This window comes from Pyrgilauda ruficollis, unplaced genomic scaffold, assembly GCF_017590135.1.
Source record: "Pyrgilauda ruficollis isolate IOZ18807 unplaced genomic scaffold, ASM1759013v1 scaffold55, whole genome shotgun sequence".
In the NCBI taxonomy this organism is placed as follows: Eukaryota; Metazoa; Chordata; class Aves; order Passeriformes; family Passeridae; genus Pyrgilauda; species Pyrgilauda ruficollis.
In genome coordinates this window covers 8110962-8135499 of record NW_024527155.1, presented here as the reverse complement: position 1 = coordinate 8135499, position 24538 = coordinate 8110962, and the positions used below count along the sequence as shown (strand labels likewise).

The 24538-nt window shown below is 49.2% G+C and overlaps 1 protein-coding gene across 6 annotated transcripts in view; it reads left to right on the top strand.

The window, feature by feature from the left end:
• The window catches only part of LOC121360993 (USP6 N-terminal-like protein), an 84492-nt gene extending 59983 nt beyond the window's left edge, over positions 1 to 24509 (top strand). For 3 of the 6 annotated variants that reach the window (XR_005956278.1, XR_005956281.1, XR_005956282.1), the window contains 10 exons: positions 2029 to 2136; positions 5133 to 5242; positions 5824 to 5872; positions 6918 to 7038; positions 7886 to 7980; positions 9521 to 9586; positions 10981 to 11080; positions 12294 to 12446; positions 12637 to 14223; positions 18214 to 24509. Coding sequence is in view for 1 of the 6 variants with exons in the window: in XM_041481258.1 (XP_041337192.1) it covers positions 2029 to 2136; positions 5133 to 5242; positions 5824 to 5872; positions 6918 to 7038; positions 7886 to 7980; positions 9521 to 9586; positions 10981 to 11080; positions 12294 to 12446; positions 12637 to 13925 (2091 nt within the window). In the remaining 5 variants the exon portion in view is untranslated. The other 3 variants (XR_005956279.1, XR_005956280.1, XM_041481258.1) reach the window with 3 other exon arrangements.
• Positions 24510 to 24538: the final 29 nt, after the last annotated feature.

Genomic DNA, 24538 nt, shown 5'->3' with positions numbered 1-24538 from the left:
GTCCCACTTGAAATGCAGCATGCAGTTGAACGGGATGGTGGCTTTCCATAGGTCTTGCTGGTAAGGTTGCTTTTAGGGGCAGCTTTTATTTGGTGCATACCCAGGGAAGGACAGGATCTGGTAAAGGATTTCTGCAGGATTTCATCCTGGCTATGCACTGGACCTTCACAGCTGGTGCTAAGCAATGCTTGGGGCAGAGCAAGCATCTGGGGAGTTCTGAGGATGGCATTTTAAATGTTGAATGTCCATTACACTTTCAGGATCAGGATATGTTGCAGACACTTTCTCTGTCAGCAGAAATACTGAAATATTTATTGTAATGGAGTGGAAAAGCGTTCTCATAAGCATCTGGTTCTCCTGGTCCTACAGACTACAGAGTTATTTTACATACTTTTTTTGATTGGGAAAGTGGTATTAGTTCTTTGCTGTCCCTCTGCTTGAAGCCCACCTCCTGTCTTACATCTTGGTCTTGTAAATCTTTGGGACAAGGGCCACCATTCCTGGGTCTTGCCCTCAGTAGCCACAATGCTGCTATGAAGAGAGTAAGGAAATGAGGAGTGTCAGTTTGTGTTCATGGAGGCCGTGAGCCAGCACAGTGCCGTGGTTAAGGTCTTAATGTCCTTGGAGAGGCTGACCTTCAAAAGTCAGGTTGGAAATAAAAGAGCTGGTGGTGTGAGGTGGGTCTGAAAGGAAAGGCAAGAGAAGCAGGTGTTCAGCTGGGTGTGGCAATGGCAGTGTGGCAGGCCCACATCCAGAAAACCTTCTGCTAGCATCTTGTGCTTCCCTGGGGACTGCAGTTCTTCTCTTACATCAGCCTGAATTGCAAGAAGCAGAACACCCTATGGAAAAAGAAGAGGGATTTTGAAGGTGGTTGGATGCATTTGTACTAGGCAGTGACAATAGCTCCAGTTGATTGCCTGATCAGGCACTGCCCTTCTCAGCTCCAAGCTCATTCCTATGACTGGAAACCTGGCGCCTCTGTCCCTTCCCAAGGAATTGCCTGGTTCTGAGAGAGCACCATAAGGCAACATAAATGCCCTCCATGGCTGGAGCTTGGGCATGTGCCACAGGTCCTTCAGTGTACCCAAGGTTCCTCAGGAATCTGGAGGAGTACTACTGTGAGTTTTGTAGTGCAGCTGCAAGGCGTTTCACAGGTGGGATGAATGAAAGGAAGGAAAATATTCCGAAAAGGATACTCTTCTTTCTTATGAAGCTTTTTCTTTTAATGGAAGTAGTCAGCAATGGAAAAAAAAAAAAAAAGCGCTTTTGTTCTTTTCTGTTTTCCATTGAAATTTAATGGGGGCTTTATGACAGGAAAAAGAGAAGAAGCAGCTGTGAGATGAAGTGAACAAAGACCTCTCTCCTGTGAAGACAGGTTGAGTTGTTCCACCTGAAGAAGAGAAAGCTCTGAGGAGACCTCAGTGTGGTCTTCCAGTACTTAAAGGGGACCTATAAAAACAAGGGAGAATGACTTTTTACACAGGCAGATAGTGATAGGACAAGAGGCTACAGTTTTAAACTAAAAGAGGGCAGGTTTACACGTAGATTACATCTAAGAAAGAAATTTTTTACTGTGAGGATGGTGAGGCACTGGCACAAGTTGTCCAGAGAAACTGGATGCCCCATCCCTGGAAATGTTCAAGGTTCAGGCTGGATGGGATTATAAGCAGTCAGGGGCAGTTAAAAGTGTCCCTTTTAACTACCCCTAGATGATCTGTAAGGTCCCTTTGGTTGAAAGGGACCTTACAGATCATCTAGGGAACTAGATGATCTGTAAGGTCCCTTTCAACCAAACTGTTCTGTGATTCTCTGGTTCTGTGACTGACTGAGTAGTTGTCTTTGATGGATGCAGGTACTCAGCTCATCCATCAGATCAGAGGTGCCCTCTCTGTGCCATCTCAGGGAGAGGAAGTGATTGCCTGGGGTGTCTGCTCAGATGGCTGATTATCTGCAGCAGCAAATCATGCAGAAAATGTGTTTGCCACCAGCAGCACCCAGCTAACCTTGCATGTGTTTTCCTCCCTGCAGATGTGCCGGCGTGTGTACAAAGGGATCCCACTTCAGGTGCGAGGCCAGGTCTGGTCACTTCTGCTGGATGTCGAGAAGATGAAGAAGGAGAATGAAGGAAAATATGAGGTATGGGCTCTACCTGGCAAAGATGGCAGGCAGGAGAAGGATGATAGGGAGGTTAGATTGGTTGATGAAGCTGGCTTGGTGAGGACTGAAAATGCAAAGGGTATCAACTCTTTGTCTGTTGTTTTATACTGAGATAGGGTCTCTTAGCATGTTAGTTGGTGGCTTTCTATAATATGCTGCTTCCATTTATTCTGCTGGAAGTTGGGAGCAAAGCTGCTGTCAGTGTTACTGCTTTTTTAGAGAAGGATGCAGGGAAGAGTGAGGGGAAGCTTTCCATAGGCAGCGTGTGGAAGCCCTTGGTGGATAATTAACTTATTTTCCAAGCCTGTGTTATGATTTATTTTGCATCATGTACCAGGGTGAGGATCAGGGTGTTGTGGAGACAATTATTTTTCAGAGGCAGGAGGGTGAGTGCTGCTTCCAACAGGTGTTTCTAAAAATCCCTGCCTATTAAGCAGGATGATGCTAACACTCGTTATAGTTAGTCAAGCGTGGATGTTACTGGCGAGGTGCCGCGGGGATGGAGGCACACGCAGGGGCTGGGGGAAGGCAGGCTGGGCTCACCACAGTAAGCACAGATAAGGAAGCTCTCCCAGCACGCAGATTAAAATTGTGCTCCCTCCCTCAAAGCTGTGCTGTGCAGGCAGGGAAGCAATCCAAACAAATGAAAGTCACAAGGAGTTTATCTGTGCTCCAGAGGGGTCTGCGATAAACAGGAGCTTCAGGGCTAATAGGCTTTGCTGGATGCAAACCCTCTACAAGATCATCTTAATCTACCTCTTCTTGGGTGCTGCCTGCCACCAGTAATTATCTCTCCCCTAATTTCCTCCAGGAGAGGTTCAGTGCAAGTCCTGGATGAGGGGTTTTGCTTTCAAGAAGGGACTAAGCCTCAGACTTGTGTCCTGAAGGAACTGGTTCCAAGGCCACCCCATTTCTCCCTGAGGTATAACCCATGGCACGAAAGCCTGAAGGCTACCATGGGACATTCTGCGCTTGCTTTTCCTGTAGGTGTGACGCTCTGCCTCCCTGGGGTTTATTAGCTGCAGCCAGAGGGCTTGATGGGAGCTTGAGAAGGCAGCAGGAGAAACATATTGGCCATGGGGCAGAGCAGAGGCATCCTGGCTTTTACCCACTGCTTTGTTCAAGGTCTTTGGGATGGGACTTCCAGCTTTCCAGCCTCTGCTCTGCCACCAGCTTGCAGGACTCACAGCGCTAATGAGCTCAACAGAGCATCTGTGGAGCCCTCAGGTTATTTACATTAGGGAAAAAAGGAGAATAACCCATCCTGTGTTTCTTTTTTAATGTCTGCACAATTAGTAAAGCCTCCTGGGTGAATGGAGTTGACAAAGTCCTGTGTGACCTACCTGCTCTTCTTGTGCAATGATTTAAAAATACCCAAAGTAGGGTATTTACTTTGGGAAATTTTTGTGTTGTTCTGGCAGGGAAAACAAGAGGGCCTTTAGCAGGAAAATTTGAACTGAAGTGACCCAGTGCACATGAATAGTCATATTCTCTCAGGTAGTCTGTCTGCTTTATAGAGGGCAAGGAGCCATAGGATACAGAGACCACACTATTTACAGCAGGGAAATTATGTTGTTCATCGGATCTTCATTCCATCACCACTTTTATCCTCACTTGTCCTGTGTAGGCAATAATTCAAAATAGCCCCTTTACTATTGCTCCTCCATACAGCTGCTTTCAAGGGTGGAGTTAATATTCCCAAGATGCTGTGATCATCCAAAGTGTTGGCTGTGCTGGACTCATGTGGGTGCTAATGACCTTCTGATGTTCCCCAGAGCTGATGTGGCCACCTTGGGAGGTCAACAGCAGCCTGGAGGCACCTGGTATCAGGCTGATAAGCATTCACAGGATGGCAGCTGCTGGAGCAGATGATAAGTATCTGTGCAGATGTTCTATTTTCTCTCTCCTCTGTGAGCCTGACCCTAGGCTCAAGGCAAATTGGGCCTGCTGCTCATCTCTGCTGCCTCCAACCTACTGGTGAATCTCAGTGTGCCTGAAGACAGTCACAAAATGTATTTTCCTGCAGTTAACCCTGGAGACATTAAAGGAGGAGGGCATGATCACTGGTGTAATCTAAAGGCTGTGAGATGAGATGCTTAGCTACCGCATAGTTATTCTTGCCTGCAGTACAGAGCTGAAGAGTGGGCTGCAGATGGGACCACAGTGAGATTTGTCCATGGAGCATCTTCATCTTGGGGCTCTGAGGGCACAATTGGTTGAGGTGGTCTTAAACTTTCATTTGAATTTCCATTTTTTTTTGCAGTGGACTTCAGTCCTTTTTCTGTGTGATGCTGCCTTAAATGATTAGGCAGCCTGGGGGGGAACATGGGGATTCTTGGCTTTGAGTTTAGGTCCTGTTCTGGACTCTGCCAGTTTCTTAAAATTTGTACCAGTCTGAGGCAATATTCCAGGACTGCTTTTCTGGTGGAAACTCCTTAAACTGAAGATGACTCTCTTCTTCAGGGAAAGTAGTAGTTGGAGATCACAGTCTGTCATAACAGTTGAGACTTTATTATGATTGAGCCTCTGAAAAGCTGAGAGTGCTGCATACATCTGTGTATTCATTCCTTTAAGGATCAACAGAGTTCTTAATGCTTTATGACAGCCAGCCAGGCAAAGAAATCAAAATAAATGAGAGTAGAATTGAATTGTAGAGGTTTTAGATTCTGAAAACTCAGTATCTGCATTGGAAGATGGGCAAAGGCTGGGTTGGCAGCTGCTGCTGTCTTAGCATGTTGAGTGTGGGGTCATCCCCTTCTCCCTGGGCCAGCAGCACAGACAAGGAGTCAGGGTCTCACCTCCAGGCTGCAGTTCATTGCTCACTGCAGAACATCAATGTCCCCTGCTCTGGATAGCTCTGTAGCTCTCAAGCTGCCACTCCTGCTGCAGGAATCCTGCCTTCTCCCTCTGTGGAGAGAGGTACAGGCTGAGATGGTGTCTGATTCCTGCCTCTTGTCTGCCCCTCTCCCTTCCAGCAAATGAAAGAACAAGCAAAAAATTTTTCATCGGAAATCAAGCAGATAGATTTGGATGTTAACCGCACCTTCCGAAACCACATCATGTTTCGGGATCGCTACGGAGTGAAGTGAGTATGGAAAGCTTCTGTGGCTTATATGGGCAGTCCTGCCAGTGCATTTGTGAGGAATGAGCTGGATCAGCAGCCAGCCAGTACCCTGGCTCAGAGCCAAGCCATCTTTGCCTTCTCCTCAAACCATCACCACACAGTGTGACCTGCAGATGCTGAACTGCTGATTATTTTTCAGCGAGGTCCACACTGGAGCTGGCTCAGCCCCACTTCTTGAGCCCAGCAACAGCCTGTTGCAGTGCCTTGTCTCCCAGGGCTCACAGTTGCAGAAGGCTTGGTTTGGGATGGCTGGGATGTTGGGGTGGGCCCATCAGGATCTGGGAGGGATGGGGTCTTCACAACAGATTGGGTTGGAGAGGTTTGACAAAGTGACTTTGTCACTGGAGAAAGTCACACCTGACTGCCCTACCCAGTCTCCAAGGAACGAGTTTTCTGGTCCTGTGAGTCCTGCTCCTTGCAAAAGCATTAAGTACCAGCTGGTTGGGTGTTTTCAGAATCTGCTCTCTGTGTATATGCACTGGTGTGCTCATGAAGCTGGAGACCTCATGCTCAGGTGTTTTAATATCCTTCTTTCTCCCCAGGCAACAGGCACTCTTCCACGTCCTGTCAGCATACTCAGTTTATAACACTGTAAGTAGTAAGTCCAGTTAACATGAAGAGCACTGTGCTTTATATATTTTTATATATATGTAAAAATTTAAAGAAAAGCTTTATATGTGTGTGTATTTGTGTAGACATACATATTTTCATTGTATATATAGGTAATAAACACGCACTTATTTAGCCAGTGGTAATTCCAATTTTAAGTCCTAATAGTGGGTAGTACAGAGAGCTGCAAGACTCTCGGGCAGCACAGGAATCTTTCCACAGTTGTTTCATTCCCTTGTTCATTTTGTCACCTGGTGAATGACATCTGAGAGATTTAGAGTGTCAGCAAAGAACAAGGGATTGCCCTTTGGCTTTTCAGCAACACTAGTTTTCTGGCAGTCTGTCATGTTTCTGACTTCTTGTCAAGGATACACCAAATGGTATCCTTGTTGAAAACACTTATTTACTACAGCAAACCAGTAATTTTTAGCTGAAGGATACAGGCAGAATGAGCTGAAATTAGCAGCTGAACCTACTGTCTCCACCTCCAGCAGGGGACAGTAAGAAGATGCTCAGGGGGTTAGTTAAGGAGCCTCTCTCATGCCAGATAAATGTTTACCAGATTTATTTACTGTTTAATTACTTCAGTGCTCATATGGCTGAAGGAATGTAAACACATGCTGTTTGTCATCCCAAAGATAGATTGGCCATAAGGAAAACATTTTTTACAATGGTGAGGCATGGAAATAATTGCTCAGAGAAGTTGTGGATGCCTATCTTGGAATGTTCAAAATCTGTTTGGATGGGGCTTTGAGCAGCCTGGTCTGGTGGAAGCTGTCCCTGAGGAGGGTTGGAAGAGATAATCTTCAAAGGTCCTTTTCCAACCCAAACTATTCCATGAGTCAGTGACATGGTAGATGCTGTAAACGTATAGGAGCTGTGAATTTGGACATAAACGGTAAAAATTTTGAAATGTGCAATACAACAGGGACAGACCTTGGAAGAGGAGAGGGAAGTACAGGAAGCTTAAGCATTATGGTAGGCTCTGCCAGCATGGCAGCACGTGTGCCCCTCTTGACTATTGCAGGAAGTGAGCTACTGCCAAGGGATGAGCCAGATTGCAGCCATCCTCCTGATGTACTTGAATGAAGAGGATGCGTTCTGGGCGCTGGCACAGCTGCTCACCAACCAGCGCCACGCCATGCACGGTAAGGCTGGGCTGGGGCAGGGGGTGTCTGCCAAAGGAAGGGAAGATTGTTCAGGTTGGTCAGTAGAGCTTTATTTCTCCTCACGTATTTGTTTAATTAAAGTGGGTGAGGCTTAACTACTTGCGCAGCCTGACTGGGGAGCTGAACTTCACTCTTGGAGGCAGACAAACTCTTATCAAAAAAACCGAATTTTACCCACCTGAGCTTTAGAGCTCAGTAATTGACACTTTCACAGAAGCATTGTCCTGCCTCCAGGGTTCCTTGCCCTTGGCAATCAATGAACTCAAGGTTATGAGTTTATAAGAATTCTCCCAGAAGTACATCCAAGAGTATCCACACTAAATGTAGACGTAATTCCACTAAATGTGTGATGTATTATTTTACTTCAAACACATTAAACATCCTTTCATCTTACTTGTGGTTAGCAGTAATCTATGCACAGAGGGTTATTTCATGGGCAGAGAGCTAAACCCTATGGCTTGATAACTTTGGACAGTCTTAAATATACGTTACAGGGCACTGAACAAGCTTATGGTGTTCAGACATCTTCAGCTTTTCTGTGAACCTTGCAACACACTGAGGTGTATTCGGAGAGCTCTTGGCCAAGCCAAGCTGCAGGCAGGCAGTGGGAGCTGGGTGAGAAGGACCAGCTGGGCTTGGTCTGAGGGTCCTGTTACCCACATGGGGTGAGGGGTGACCTCTAGAAAGGAAGGTGAAAAGGAGGTAGCTGGGCACCCTGTTGTTCAGCCAACTTCAACAGGTGATGCAAGAGATGAGTTTATAAATAATCAGTCTATCCCTGTCACTGCTGCAGAGCTTACCTGATTTTTATTTCTCTTTTCTTAAGGTTTTTTCATTCCTGGGTTCCCGAAGCTGCAGAGGTTTCAAGCCCACCATGAGCAAATTTTAAACAAACTGTTCCCCAAACTGAAGAAGCACATGGTATCGCTTTACTGTCAGTCTTCCTATAATAATGCCACATTTTAATGATAAAGCAGTTCATATAGTATTCTGCCAAACAGGTGCACAGCTAATGTATTTCTAACCATATATAGGACTGCTTCAGCTGCAGAGGCAGGCATTTATTAAATGGGTTGCCCAAATCTTGCTGAGGTGAATGGTAATCATTTGCTTGCTGATCATCATTAGTGGAGGGACTGCTAAAATGTAAAGGCTTCCCAGGAGAGCCAGGAAGGCTTGCAGAGCCTGCAGCAGGAGGAGCAGCAGTGAGGCTGGGCTGCGTGCTTACACCAGCTGCAAGGCCCAAAGGCTGATGCTGGTCTGTCTGGAGTCTTATTTCAGTAATTATTAGCTCTAAGTGCTTTGCTGTTGTTTTAAGTCAGGAGGCACATAAGATTTGCTGGGTGTTTTGTTGCTTCGACATGTCCAGTTGCTTTTTTCTCTAGCAAATGGTACAGGCCCATTTGGTGGCTGCAGGAGCATCTGCAGGGCACACCAACTCCAGTCTTATGTCCAGGCCACTGTTTTGCAGCACCTGCTCTCTCCCTTTTTTTCTCTTGCCTTGCCCCCCTTTGCATTTGGTGTAGACAGCTGGTGTTCAGTGGCCAGACTCCTAAAGTTTTCTTATGCTCCCAAGAAGCTTGGTAGCCCCCATCTCGAGCAAAAGGTGTTTGTATTATCATCATCTGCAACAGCTCTTGCTTCATGCTGCAAAAATGGCTGTAAAAGTAAAACAGAGCCATGTTAGGTTTTCACTTAATTATAGTCATGGGCAGGGGAGGGGGTGGGAATAACTCAGAAAGCTGCTCATTCCTCCTGCTCCTGAAGGCTCTCCAGGCTTGCAGGTGCACAGCAAAAGGCCAGAAGCAAAGGCCAGAGCTGGCCATTCATCCCATGGGCTTCTTTCTCTTCCTATCTCCACTGCTTTGTTGGCTTTGCAGCAGAGGTGATGTCAGCTCTGCACACATCCCAGCAGTGGGCACCAGATGGAGAAGTGTTAGACTGAGGTGGTGATGGTGAGGTTTTTAAGAATTTTCCTTAGCCTGTCAGGCTGTCCTGCTCCTGCAGCAGCCATGCCATGTAAATGAGGTGGTCCTTCCAAAGCTGCCTTGGCTGTGCTCTGAGAGGCTCACATGGGAATTGCTATGGAAACAAAAATGGTAGTCTGCAAGGATTAAGTTGTTTGAGTTCCTGGAAAGTTTTTTATAAATCCCTAGAGTAGGTATTAGGCCAGAAAAGCTTCTCCCAGAAATTCCTTTCCAATACTATGGCTGAAGTCTGGCCATATTGAGGACCAGGTTCAGTGGGTGTCTTGGGCAAAGGGCCAAAGCAGGGCTTCAACACTGGTGTGTAAAGCAGGGGCTTTCTTGGGAGATGGGAGATGAACCACAGCCATATCCTGCACCCAGATCCCAGAATAAGTAAACCAACCAACCAGCCTCCCCCAAAGCCTTATGAGCTGCTTGAACCTCCAGTAACCAGCCTGGTGAAATGCCTGTCTCTCTTTGCTGTCTTCCCCCAGGACAAGGAGCAGATGACCACCGGGATTTACACAACCAAGTGGTTCCTGCAGTGTTTCATTGACCGGGTGAGGATGCTCTGGGGGTTTTTTGCTGCTCTCCTGTTTGCATGCATGGTTAAGCTGCCTGTGTTTTTTTGTAAATATCATACTTTGAAGAAGATATTAATATTTTATAAGGTGTGATATTATGCACACTCTCATAAGGCAAAAAAAATTAATAAGGGAGACGGTAAAAATAACTGCATGTCACTGATGACAAGCCAATTCCTGCTGCCTTATCACAAGCAGTCGCAGGGAGATGGCTCAGCATCAGCAGTATAAACTCCAGAATCAGGAGAGATCTTTCTCTTGCCCACTGGCACTGCTGCAAAGGCAATTAACCTCACTTTGGCTCCGGAGACAAGATAGAAAGAAGAAGAGCTGGGGGCACAAACCTCAACAAATAGCAGTGCAGCAGCTGCAGGCAAAGGAGCCGATTGGGACTGGAAAGGTGGAAGTGAGAGAAAATTACCCTGATTTGTCCAGAGCTAATTTGCTAGTTCTGAGCCAAGACTACTTTATTTTTAGGGTCAGCATTGTGCTTACTGGACTTGAATGCAATGTCCAGACTTGCTAATATTTAGGACATCTGTGTGCTCCAGTCTCAATTTTCTGCTGCACTGTCTTCTATAAAACAGTGGATGGCCCCTTCCCCTCGAGAGGGAACTCACTCCTTTTGCCACTAAAAGCTGTATAAAATGTACAATCCCTTTCACTGCAGTAGTGTGTGGTAAAAGAGCTGCAATGGTCAGTTGTGCCAAACTCTGGAGAGTCAGTGCAGTATCCTAAATTTGAACCTAAACATCTCAGTAGGATTAATATTAATTTCTATGTTGGTGAGGTGCCTCAATCTTTGGTGGGAGGTATGGGCTGCTCCCTCACTTTGGGCATCAGTTCAATCCTGTTTGTCAGATTGGGTCTGGGTGCAAATGAAAACCTTTTGCAGAGGTGTTTTTAGCAGGCAGAAATAAGCCTGTATATAAGAAAAACTCCTCTTTGGACACCAAATGAATGATTTTTTTTTAATGCCTAGTGATGCATCATTGGGCTTTCAGACCTATCCCATAAATAGCCCTCCTAGGAAACCTGGATGGATACAGAAGCTGGTTTTTGTGCTCACAAGGCTGAAAGATTATGGTACTCTCTCCAGGGTAGGGGAATCCCATGCTAGCATGCTTGTAAGGGAAGTTTCTCTTTTTTCTGCATTCATGGATGGGTTTTAAATATTTCCCCAGCCACCCAAGTTCATTAGCTTCAAGGCTAAGATTGCCATAGATTATAAAAGACATGTTTGTGTTTTACATTAATTCCTGACTTGCAAAGCCTAGCCCTGTTGTGTGATTTGGTGCAAGGTGATGCAGTGATGGCAGCAGCCTCTGTTGCATCATCCCATTTGTGATTTGTCTGTGTGTTTGAAACAGACCCCATTCACGCTGACCTTGCGGCTGTGGGATATTTACATCCTGGAAGGGGAGCGAGTGCTGACAGCCATGGCTTACACCATCCTCAAACTGCACAAAAGTAAGGTCCCACGTGACTGCATCCCCTATGGCTCTGGTGGCACTTTGCTGGGCCACCCTTGTGCTGCTGACCTGAAAAGCCTTGCTGGCCACTTACAGCCTCTTGGTGCCCTGCGCTGGCCACAAAAGGCACAGTCCAGGGGAGGAAATGAGGTGCCACAAGGATTGACTTGCTGTGCTCAGCACACAGAAACCACACGTGAAATGCTCCCAGCTCCTCTTCCTATGTACCTTGCCCCACATATTGCTTTTAGGGGCAATACAGACAGCAGCCCATCTGTCTGCAGAATTTTATGTGGTGGCTCAACTGAAAAGTCTGTAGAGGGACAAGTAAATCCAGTAATACACTTCTAAAATGATCCAAACCTGGTTGTCTTGCATAACACTAAGGCAGTGATGTTTCTACCTCAAGATCTTTGTAACTTTGAATCCCTTCACTCCCATAAATTGATAGCCTTGCTGTGTCACTCAAATTTTGGCCTTCATCTGGGGCAGGAGTGTGTGCTGAGAACCTTTGGGCAGCAGAATTTATGGGACTGCATGTGTTGGCTTCTGCAAACAGCCACCCTGTTCTTCCCTCAGTTAAATGAAGAATGGGCTATCCATAAATAAATCTTGAAGTATTCTATTTGTCTGCAGAAAATGGGAAACTGGCAGGCAGGGAGATGTTTCCATTTGGCTGCAAAATCTCGCCTCCCTGAGGAATGTGTAGTGCGGGTTGACATCTCTTCCTGCAACCCATTTCTGCCTTATCCCATCCCTGTCTGCAACCTTTGTAATGGCCACCACCTCTTCCTGCATCCCTGCCTGCTGGTGCAGGTTGGCATCCCTGGCTGGTGGTGGCAGCTGCCGGCAGTGGCTGTTCAGCCTGACGCTTAGGGCCTGTCTCATGGAGCTTTTCCTCCTCCTAGAGGCATTGGTGAGAACTTCCAGAAATGGCCTAAACCCTGCATCCTCATCAGCACAGCTCCCAGCCCTGCCATTGTCCTGCCACTGAGAAGCTACTGCTCAGGTGGTATGGATATATACATGTATTGATGACCCTGAGCAATAGTGAGAAGATGGGAGAGAGGCAAAAGCATTCAGGCTTTCCCACTGTGGAGTGGGAACAGCAACAGAATCCCAGATAAAACCAAAGTGTGGTGTAACCCATGCTTGTACTAGCATGAAATTTATCTGTGCCACTGCTATTACTCCTTTCTCCCATCCCCCAGAGCGCTTGCTGAAGATGGCACTGGAAGATTTACGTGAATTTCTGCAGGAGAAAATTGCTGCTTCCCTGCAGTACGAGGACGATGCTGTCATCGAGCAGCTGCAGGTGTCAATGACTGAACTGCGCAAAATGAAGTTTGACCTGCCCCCACCAGGTGGGTAGAGGGCAAGGTGGGCAGCCCAGCAGGGACCAGAGCATCCCGCTGGTGTGGCTGGGAGCCAGGGTAGCCCAGAGGGGCTGGCGCTCGTTGTGTGGAAGCATCTGTCTTCCTTACATTCAGGGCATGCAAACACAAACTGATGCACAGTTTGGGTTTTATTTTGTTTTCTCTGCTTCCAATGCAGCAAAGCCTGAGGAGTTTCCAAGGAAACCCCTGGGCCTGGAGCTCTCCCTCAACCCAGTAGCCATAAAGGAGAACACAGCGGCCAATGGCCAGAATGGCCAGGTGGGTGAGCACACCCCAGACAGGGAGCCTCATCGCCACAGAGTTCCTGGCACACCAGAAGGAGTGACAGTGGTGGAAGCGAGGATTCTCACCTTCCAGGGTAGTGAAGCAGTTGAAGCAACAAACGTGCCTGTTTCGGGTGGGCAGCCACCAGATGAGGAGGGTCAGGTGGAGCCCATCATGGACGGGCAGCCATCATCTCTTCTGAAGGCAAGCGAGACGCAGGCCCAGCAACACCTCCTGCCCACAGTCCTGCCTCCAGAGGAGCCTCTTCTTGCTCCTGGCTGTGCCGCGGTGGACCATGGAGTCTCCCTCCATGCCCCAGCTGAGCACAGCTCCTTAGACTCCTCTCTCCAAAACAGGCCAGCTCCTCCCGACTCCAGCACCGCTGAGCTTTCCTCTACGGACCAGGCAGTGTGGCAGCCAAATCCCGCTGCCCTGCCAGCAGGAGAACAGGCATCTTCCCTGAGCAGAGACACAGTGCTCGAAGCAGCCCCCCATCCTCTGCCAGCCGGCTGCCAGCAGCTCTCCTGCACTTCACAGAGCGATGACTCCCCCGAGAGCGAGCGCGGGGAGGAGGCGGCGGATGACAGGCACTGCAGGGCGGTGCTGCCGGACAAAATGGGCCTGAAGCGCTCGGCATCCAAAGCTGCATCCACAGGAGAGCTCCTCAGCCTGCAGCACAATGGGCCGGGCAGTGCCACCACGTGCTGGCCCGAGGCCGTGGGCACGCTGCCCGCGCACAGGCAGGCGGGGGGCAGTGTGCCCACCTTGTCCAGCAGAGAGCCGGAGGCAGCGGGGCTGGCCGAGGGCTGCCCCGCCCAGCGGGCACCGTCCCCTCTGGTGGAAGGGAACAGCCCTTATGTCATTATCAAAACCACCACACCCCTCCACCTGGCCCATGCGACAGAGCAGGACTTCTTGAACAGAAAGCAGGTGGCGTTGCCTCTGTCAGAGACTGGACATCCTCTGCCTACCACCTCCATGCCACCACCTCTTATGGCAGACCCAGAGGAGGTAGAGGTCCAGAAAAGCCTCCAGAAACCATTAAATGCACTGAAAGCCCCACGACCCCCACTGAGCCCCAAACCAAAATTACCGCCACAGGTTGCCAAATCCCGCTCAGAGAACAGTTTCCTTTCAGGCTCTCCTTCCCTGGCAAAGATGCCCAAATCAGTGACGTTCTAGTGGGGATGGGGAAGGGGAAGTTAAGGGAGAAGAAGTGGGTTCTGGAGAAGCACCCTTGTCCCATTTACAGGATCCCCTTCTGTCAGCAGGGCTGTCAGGGTGACAGCACAGCACCATCACACATCAAGCTGTGCTTTGGTACGAGCACCCAGCGAGGAGACGAAGCAGTGCCCACCAGCACTAGGAGACACCAGCAGATTGGATTGGCGTGTTCCCTATGGACAAATTGAAAAATGCTTTCATTTTTTGTTCCTCAAAGCTCCCCAAGTCTCATCACTTGGGGGAAGAGGCAGGGCTGGTGAGTTTGTTGCGTGTTTTCTCCTGCTCCTGTCTGCTGTGGGAACCCACGATCAAGCAAGCAGGCACAAGGTGTCAGAATCCGAAACGCTTTCTTTACAACCCCCCATCGGCACAGCTACAGCATTGCTTTCAAAGGCCTTTGTAGCAATAGATCTTTATTTCATTTCCCAGACCTGCAGTTGTAGGCAGCAGAATTCCAGGCAGTGCCATGGCTTCCTGGCAGGACACAGGCAGCCCGCTGCCCCCTCTATGCAATTCCACAAAGCAGTGCATCTGGCTCCTGCTGCCGTGGTGGATGGTGTTTAGGAGGACAGATTTAACAGCTGCTGAGTCCCTTGGACATCTCCTTGGTCACCCCGGTGTGGGGCTGCCAGCAGAGTGGTTCTTTCCCACGTTCTCAGGGTGACAAGGACAGTGATGAAGGTGGAGCCTGGTCTCAGGCTGAGTGCCCTTTCTGCTGGCCTTTCCTTCCCAGGGCCAGCACAGCGAGCAGACTCGCTGCCTTTCTGTTCCCCAAACAGGAAAAGGGGCTGCTGGCTCAGGAAACCTGCCTGCACTACCAAGCTGCTGCACATGTGATGGCATCTAATCACAGTGCCCCAGATAAGTCCACTTTTGCTTTGAGTAAGTTAAGTGTCAGAGTGGAAAGGGAATGGGAACTGGGGAAGGGGGAGCACATTGCCCAGAACCTGATCTCAGCCCTTCTGGTTGAGCCCACAGAGAATTAATGACAGGAAGGAAACTTGGACATGATGGGTGCCCACATGCCCACTTGCCCTTCATGCACCAAGTTGTAGAAGTCTGTCCATCTCCTCCCCATCCCAAGGTGCAGCTGCTGTACAGCCCAGGCCATTGGCTGGAGATGTGCAGGGATCTGGGGAAACACCCCATATAAAGAGCTGGTCCAAAATTCTGGTTCCAGCATCTACTTCACCCTTAGAGCTGAAGGGACTTTATCAGGAAGGCAGATCAGTGAAAAAGCAGGAACTACGCCAGATATGCTGAATTTGACTTTGCTGTCCATAAGGGGTAGCTGCAAGTGCCATCTTAGGTGGGACTGCAAGTGGGATTCCCATTCCTTCAACAGAGATCCTGGGCAAAAGCTCCTTTAAGTTCTAAGGAGACTTTGAAAACTAATTTTTTAATCTCACAGGCTGCTTCAGTTGCATAACCTGATCTAAAGCCTACCTGAAAGCCCAGCAGAAAACTTCCACTAAATTACTTTGTGGGTTCTAGGAGCTGGACTTGATGATCCTGGTGGATCCCTTCCAGCTCAGCATATTCTATGGTTCTACGATTTATCAGGGTTTATTTTGCCTTGTGTACATGTGGTGGTTTATGTTTGCAGCAGGGAGTGTCAAAGGGAGCACTGGATTTTTGTTTGGATGTAACCAGCCAGACCACAGCACCCTCAGCTTTCATTGGAACCCCAGCTCTGTCCCAGGCCCCATCTTCCACTGAGCCTCCAACCTTGCCCATCCTCTCCCTCTGCAGAGCAGGGATAACCCTATTAGCTACCTCGCAGGGGTGTTGTGAGGAGTCAAGCATTGCTGTTTGAGGAAAAGTGCTCTTTGAATGTTCAGTATTTGTGTTTTAAGACACCACAGGTCCTTTCTAGGACAATGGTATGTGAATTGTTTTTAATTTAGAGTATGTTTTTCCATAACTGTGCATAGTTAAACATTATTTGTGTGTTAAAATACCTGAGCAGTATTTCAGGACAGATATCCATTGCCTTTTGCTAGCAGCCCACTGGCCACAGGAGCTCACTGGGAAGCAACAAGAAGCATCTGAGAGCTGTTGGTCACATCTTGACTTGGCTTCTGTAGCTTGGGGCTCTGTCCTCTCCTTGAAGCCCACCTAGGACTCCTTCTAATGCATCTGAGCATCACGCTTGCAAGACTTGAGACCTCTCTCCCCTTGTTTTAACCCATTTTCCCTCATTTCAGGCACACAGCCTTTGCACATCATGTTGCTTGTGCACCGACTCCTCACACAGTATGTCTGGAATGTTTTGCAGTATTAATATTTAAAAAGGAGGTTTGCTCTAACTTTGGAGAGCTGTCAAATGCACAGTACTCACTGCATGGCATTTGGTGCATGATGTTCAACATGAATTTTGATGGAGAAGGGGTGGGAGTTGTCTTTCTCTGCAAGCCCTAATGGGAATGAGTAGCAAGGTCCTCAGAGATCTTCAGGCCTGGGGTAACCACCAGCAACATGCATTGCTGTCCTTGGTGTGATGCTGGAACATATCAATGCATGACCCCCAAGGAGATGCCCGCTCCTGTCTCTTCCTCCACCTCTTGCTGCAGACAAAGCTGCAGCCATGGTGGGTCTGTGGCAGCAAGGCCTGGCCCAGCCTCAGCTCTTTTGCTGGGAATAGGAAGGGAAGGAGAAGGATGAGGGTGGCAGCTCAGCAGGACAAATTACCTAACCAAGCCACTTGCAGCCCTGCCCAGCCCCCTGCAACAGTCTCGACCCCTCAGCAAAAACCACTCTTACTGTGAGCAAGCATGGGAAAGCAGCTCCCCCCATCCTTGCCCTTGCAGCCCTGACACAATACTGGCCTTGCTGCCTTCCATGTAAAGACCAACGCTGTGGGTTTGGGTTTTTTAGGTTTAGTTTGTTTTTCTTTGTGTTGTTTGTTTGTGATAGAGCACTTTGAATGACTGCAGCACTGGCAGACAGCAGGAGCCACGAGATCCAGCTCCAGCAGGGGCCAGAGGCTGAGGTTAGGGTTTCTTGGCCATGCACTTTGAGAGCCTGGCTACCGTCTGTTTTCTTTTTTATTTGCTATTCTTGTTTACAGCGTGGAACGCTTCTTCCATGACTCTTTCTAATGTATTATTACTTTTAAGTTTAAGAAAAAAAAAACATTTTTATGTCTGCTTTTTTGTTTGTTCAGTTTGGTTTTCTTAAAGGAAGGGGTTTTTTGAAAAAAAAGTCAATCATTCTTTTTTATGCTGATCCAAACTGTCCAGACTGTTTGATGCTGTGTTTTACATGGTTGTAGTAATAATGGTTAAAGAAGTTTAGCATAAATTCAGACTCCACAAGATTTCTTACAGGAACAGAAGCTGCACCAAGACTGGTTGCCTTCTCCTGATGACTTTTAGCTTGGTTCACTGTGTAGGCTTCAGCTGCAACAGGTCGATCCTGCTCCATCTCTGCTTTCCTCCCTGATTTTCTATTGTAATTAAATCCAGGCATCCCTGGCAGCAGTGGAAAGCAAAATGCTCTTTTCTACTTACCACTGTCCTCTCCCAGCTGAGCAAAGGGCAGCATCCCTTCTGACACACAGCTGCTGATCAGCAGCACTGCTGAAGCTTGTTTTTTGGCCAAGATTTTGTGTTTGGAGTTTGTTTTTCTGCTTGTAGGCAGTGTAGGGACGGTTGGATGGGAGGGGGAGCGGGTGGACACAGCTCCTCACACAGCAGGTGGGTGGGTGGGTGCGACTCACACTCGTGAGTCAGGGCTGAGCTGGGTGAGTCACGTTTACAGCAGCCACTGGGAGTGTAAGGTGGTGCTGCTGACAGCTGAAGATGCATTTTAAAAAGCTGTGCGTGAGCAGTACCTCTGACACACCCCAGATTTCATAGCCAGGACTTCCTGGGCTTTGGTGACAATGGTACTGCTACCTTTGAGGTGTTAAATGTGAGCAGTGTGAGCAGTGTTCTGGCTCCCCTGAGAGAAAGCTGCCACTTAGTGTTAAGCAACATGTTTATGGTAAATGCAGGGCATCTGTCTCTGCCACAGTAGCACAGAGGGCACAAAGACTGACAGCAGATGGAGGGGTCAGAAGTAGCTAAAGGGCACCCTAGGATTTAAGAGCAGTGCCTGAAACTGGCATCCCCATGTGTCTATCACCCACTGCTGTAGGCTGGTTTTCCTACAGTTTCTGTTACTGCCCTGCCACACCTAAGAGGTCAAACAGGGACAAAAATTGTTCTCCAGTGCCCTTAAATTAGCTCATTTATATTAACAGGTTAAAATCTGGCCTGAAACATCACAGAAAAACAAAAAGAAAGCCCCAGCACCACTGAACACTACAGTTTACTGTCACAGAAGCAGCCTGAGGATGCAGCTCTTCGCACATCTCCTGTGCCATTTCACACTGGATGCCAGCACAGGGATGCAGCACTGTGACCAAGGGTGAGATCCTCAGGCTGGAGAGAAGCAAACCTCATCCCTCCTGTGTTCCAGGTGCTCACAAGCAGCCTCATTGCACATGCTGCTTTGTGTCACCTCCCAGCCACCAGCTCCCGTGAACCTGTTGGCTCTCAGGCAGTGCCAGGTGGGACCAGGTTTGAACATCTGCCATGGTTACTTACGTGACAGGCAGTGCAGGGTTCAGAAATGGCATTTACCCAACTGCTAAAACAGCATCCCCGTCAAGGAGAGAGCAGAAGTGTCCAGAAGGGCAGCTTCCCCAAGGGAAGGTGAGTTGTGCTAGGTTTGAGGGTTGTGTTCCTCCATTAAACAGCCTTGGTTCACTTGGTTGTTGAAAAAAAATGGAGGAAGATTGCTCATTGGTATCCTTGATTCCCAGGCTCCCTGCATTTGCCTGGTTGTGGCCTTGCGGCTGTGGTACTCTCACCCTGTTCCTGCAGGGACCAGGGTCAGGCATGGCTCCACCACCTCCTCTTACAGCATCCCTCCAGCTAGTGCAGGAGCCACAGAGGTACCCAGCCTTGAACTGGTGCTTGATGGGGCTCTCAGGTATGGTTTTGGGGTGCCAAGCACCCACTGCAGAGACTCTTCTCATGGGGAGACCACCCCTGGGACTTGCCCACAGGTAAGCCTAAGCCCTTCCCTCTCTTACCAGGCAGTGTAAGACCTCAGGGTGAACATAAGCCATGCCTGGTGTCCAGCCTGGACTGAAGGTCTGGCCTCCAGCTGCTGCCAGGAGCACCAGGTCATGGCATGCTCCTTGCAGCAGGGAGGTGCTCGTGTCCCTGAGGGGATGGGAGGGTAGACAGCTCCTGTGTCATTCCAGCAGTACCCCTTGCCCCGTCCTGTGCCCTTCAGGACCTGACTGCTGCTCGCAGAGGACAAATATTAGGACAATCCCAAAGCCCAAGGTTACAGATACCCACTTGATGGACATCATTGGGACCAGCAGCAAATGAGTGTCACAGATGCTGTGGAGGCTGCTGCTTAAATCCTAGAGGTCTTATCAGCCAGGGACTGGTCCTCCCACTGCCTCTTCCTCTGCATTTGGTATTTGCCAGTATTAATGTCCCCCTTTTCCTGGTGGAGCCATTTCTGTCGTCACAGCAGCTCTCCAGCTCCCAGGGCTGGTCTCCAAGGCAGAACTGCAAACTCCCCAAGCTGTGCTCAGCTTCGGTGCCCTGGCAGCCCCCTGTGGCTCCTGTCCTTCCTGGCTCAGGAACAGCCAAACCAGCAGTCCCAGCAGGAGACCAGGTCTGTCCTCGCTGCACACTGGCTCTTAGGCAAGCCCCGGCTGTGCTCATCACCATCCCTGCCCACCTCCCACGACATGGAAAGCTCATCAACGGCTGCATGCCTCCACAAGGCTTCAGCCACTTGGCACTGAATAATTGATGCTAAGTGGAGCCTGGAGCAGACAAGCTGAGGGAGGGAGCAAGGCTTTGTGCTGCTTTAGGCTCTGCTCCCAGGATATAGCAGGAGGAGAGAGATGGGTGTGCTGTGTCTGGCAGCTTTGTGCCCCAGCCAGTTTCACAGAGGCAGTTGGAGTTTGGCTGGACCTGGGAGTGTTCTTCCTCTTCGCCTTGCTGTGCTGCTCACGTGCTTCTGTGTCCTACTGCCATGGTGGTGCTGCTGTGCTGTTATCCATTACCTGCTGCTTGTGGCACCTGTGGGATTTGCATGCTGCTGTCATGCTGCTCTCGTGCTCATTGTGTGCTGCAGAGGGGCCATGGCATCAGTGGATGGGTCTTGGGGAGCAGATCAAGGGCACCCCCAGTCCCAGCAGCCCTTGCTAGGGCTGGTACCATGGCTCTCCTAAGCTACACACCCTGTACTTAACCCATAGCAAGAGCAAAGTGGTTGCACATGGGGCCAAGCCCATCTGCCTCTTCCCCTTCCCACCAGCTGCTGGTGGCCAGGATGGTGGCTGTCACACCATCCTCTGAGCAATGTCACCCCCTTCCTACAGCACATCTCCAAGTATAAAGCAGTGTATGGAGAAAATAACAGCCTGGCAGTTTAAAGAGGCAGGTCTGACCACTTCCCAAACCATCTCCCAAATCCTACTGCCTCAGTGGCTGAGGAGGCCCACAGGGCATACACCAGCATCCTCTTCACCTAGAAGGATGTGGACACCAGGAGATGACCAAACCACAGCTGAAACATCTCACCAGGAGATGCAGCAGGTGGACCCATCCCACGGGCATCCTTACTCACTGGCAGCAGTTACAAAAGAGCCCAAGATGGGGATGGAGAAGGCTTAGAAGGCACACATGAAGACATGAGTCCAAGGAATTGGAGTCACTAAAGCCTGGCTATTCTTCCACATAGCAAAACAGGTTCCTCCTAAGACACAGAGAAAAGTAAACTAAGAAATTTCCAATTTTGTCCAAAACTGGTATGAGCTCCCTTAGAGGTACCTGTGGCTACATGGGATGCAATATCACAAGCCCCCCTTCCAACCATCCCATTAAGAGCCTGGGCCACTCTGGTGCCCTGGAGCTGCTCAGCCTGGCCTCACATCAGAGCCCTGCTCCTGGAACATCTAAGCCTACAGACTTAGATAACCTCAGGCTTGGGGAAGCTGTTTCTTGAGTGGCTTTGCTTACCTTTATGGTGAAGGCAAGAAGTGATACAGAAGTACTGCTTAGGCTGGAAAAGTGTGCAGCAGTGGCTGTAGTCCAGAAGGGAAACCTGGTCTGCTCCTCTACCCAACCACAACTGCAGGTGAGGAGGATGAGGCCAGCATTTAGCCAAAGCTCCTCTCTAATACTCAGCCTTTCATTCAGCTGCCCCCACCACTACCTCACATCTCAGGTCTCACCCCAGCACTGAGTCATTGCTGCCAGCTCCTGCACAACCCAGGTCTTTGCCAAAGCCCTCGGCAAGCACTGTGCACTCACCTGCTTTGGAGTCACCCTCTCTGCTGGCTTAGGAGAATGCTCCTGTGGAAGCCCTCACAGACCAAAAGGCATGAGATCTGTTCCAGCACTTGATCAGCATCTTTAAGGACTTGTAAGCAATTCTGGCAGTTGACTCAGCTGTGATGTCTCTGGAGCCCCAACCCCTCTGTAACAGGGTGTGGGGCACTTAAATTATGTGAGAGAAGAACGTGTTATACGCCTGTCCTGAGACATCTGGACCTGACCAGACTAGAACAGACCTCATCAGCTCTTCTGTAATTTAAGTACGAGTTCAAAGGTGGCACTCCTCCATCATGGGATATGCAGTCTCAACATAATCAGAAGGAGGCTGACTGAAGCCTTCTCAGAGCTGGTTTTCACACTGGCTGGAGATCCACAGCACAGCACAAGTTTAGTTCAGCTTTGCCATGGCCAGCTGAAGACATCACAACAGACAGAGATGAGCTGATGTACTCAAATATAGCAAAAAGCTCACCTGTGTGGACTCTTCCAGCTTCAGCTATGCAACAGGAATAATCAAAATACATTCTGCTCACCTGAGCTGTGCCTCTGAAGCAGAACTGAGGTACACAACAGACTCCTTATCATAAGGGAAACAACTGCAGTGTCTGAAAACTTCATCTTCCATTCCAGGTACTTCTAGAACAAAAGTGCCTTGAATAACTATGGAGAAAATCAACTCCAAACCCCTCAGTTTCTCCAAACCTACATTCACTCCAGTAAAACTGTAATCCTGGTATTACTTTCACACTCGAGAAGTTCAGCTAGCACATCAGAACACATCGTGAGCTCACGTACCGACCTCCTGCCTGTCAGGGGTTAGCAAGATGATGTGCTGTCCCCAGATAATCAGCACCAAGGTAGCAAGTGAAAAAGCCAAGTCAAGAGTAACAGCTTCACCTGAGAGAAGTGATACAATCTGGTTTTTGCCAACAGCAAAGATCAGACCAGATCACAGTTGAGGCATCTTGATCTGTCGTGATTTTCCTCCTGGAACAAAGATGCAGTATGACAATACACAATTAATACATGGTTTTTGGAGACAATCTGTGGTGTCAAGCTTTTCGCACCTCCTTTTGCTCCTAACCTACCTCCAACTTTTAGCATGGACTTGAACAATGACCTGAGTTTGGATTTCTTGTGACCCAGTTACAGCAAAAAACTAACCAGCTCCTGTGATGGTCTGTCACTGACCAGGACTGTCTCACAAGCTTGAAAATCTTCCCCTGAGTGCAGAAACCTCTCTGAAAAGGAGATGCTATTACTTCAGCTTCCTGCTCCTCACCAAACTCTTCTAAGTAGCTGGTATTCCGGCCAGTGCTGTTCTAGCATATTCTCACAAAGATGTGCCAGTTTCTTGGAACTGCAGCTATTACCTGCCCTGTGAAGACACCTTGGCCCTGGCACTCCCTGGAGCTCCTCAGCTTCCTTGACCGTAGCTCCCAGTACTTGGCATTTGTCTCCCAGCCAGAAATGAGAGGAGACTCTCAGTGGTTAGAGCCACCCAGTCCTTGAGAGAGCCCCAGAGTGTTACTTCTCCTCTGAAGACCTCCAGATAGATCTATCCCATCCTTCACCAAGGGCCTGAGGAAGGAAGGGGTAAGTCCTACTGCAGATGAAGAGCACCACATTCCTACTGCAGAAACACTACCAAGCAATGATGCCCCCATGTCATCTTCTAGAAGGACATAGTACTGCTGTCCTGTGGCCAGTTGTGCACAAGATGCCAACTTTAGGAACAACCCCCATACTTCCAGTCTTCACACTTGAAACAACTCAGAGTGGGAGGTTTTCTGGGAGTCTCTGGTCCAGTCCCACCATGTAACACTAGGTTCAGCATCTTCAGCAGTCCTTCAGCACAGGGACAGACACTGCTGTAAACAGCACACCCAGCTAAAGGCAGGGCACTCTCCCCTCAGGTAACTTCTCCCACTCCAGGAACCGGTATCAGCCCTTCTGCGGGAACAGGGTGCCAGGCAGCTGCAGCCAGGGTGGGGGCTGTGCCCTACAGCAGTTCAGAGCAGGCATTTACAGAAAGCAAGCCATTAGCACAAGTCCTCTCTTGCCCTGGCCAAAAGCAAAGACAGTACCCCCAAGGAGCATGGGAGTTGAATTCTGTTGCTTTAATTCTGCTGCTGCCTGGCATTATGGAGGATGGGGTGTGGTATGGGAGGATGCTTGCAAGGATGCTGGGAAACCCTGGGTGGGCTGTGGCTTTGTGCTGGGGGTGACCAGGGTTTCTTTACTGGTTTTGCCATGTGAGGCATGTGACTCACACCACCCTCGCTGCTCCCAACCCAGACCAACCTTGGCTGCCAAACCCAGCACCTCTTCAGGCCTGGGCTAGCCCAAGCATAACAGCTCCCTGCCACACTCAGCTGGATCACCTTCCCCCTTTGATGCTTCTAATTCTGGATGCCAGGTAAATTAGCATGTGCAATAGCTTGGAAGAGGGAAAGACAACAAGTGCCAAGCTACCCACTGCACTGAATGCAATGCCTTGTCTTGGGGCTGCAAGTAAAAGGCACGTAGGTCAGACCTCAGGCAAAAACCCCAAAGGAGCAGAGCTGAGCAGACAGGGTTCCCAACAGATTAGCCCTAATCTAAAACACTCTTACCCACTTGAAACCCAGGGACTGGAAGCCTGAATCCTTTAGTCTTAGTTGCTGAGCAGCCAGCCAGCTTCTGCAGCGCAGGAGAGCCCTTCTCGACATGCTCACCAGTCAGGAAGCTGTGCACAGGGCAGACGAGGATTTGCTTACCTGTACACACTGGAGCAGCCCAAGGTGTATGTGCTATACAGGTGTTAGCATAGCTAGGGCTGGAGGGGACCAAAAAGTCCCAATTCTGCCTCTAGAGCACAACACATGAGGGAGGTCTTGTGCCAGAAAGAGCTGACAGGAAAGGAATCAGGGAAGGAACAAACTGGTACCAGCTGAGGTGAAACCAGCTCTCCAGTCTCCTCGCTGATGCTTCTTCCCTTCCAGGCATTGTATCTGAGGCCATAAATCCCACAAGGACTAGGCTGAAAGCAAAGTACTCAAGGGGTGCCAAGAACAGGCTTGGACTGGTTGAACTCTTCCACCCTCCCAAAACTTGGGGCCAGCAGTTTCAGGTGGGCTGGGGAGGACATAAAAAAGACTTGCTGGAAACACAGACAAGCTATCTTGCCGTGAGACCTTGTCTCTCCCACCCCAATCACTTCCATGATCTACA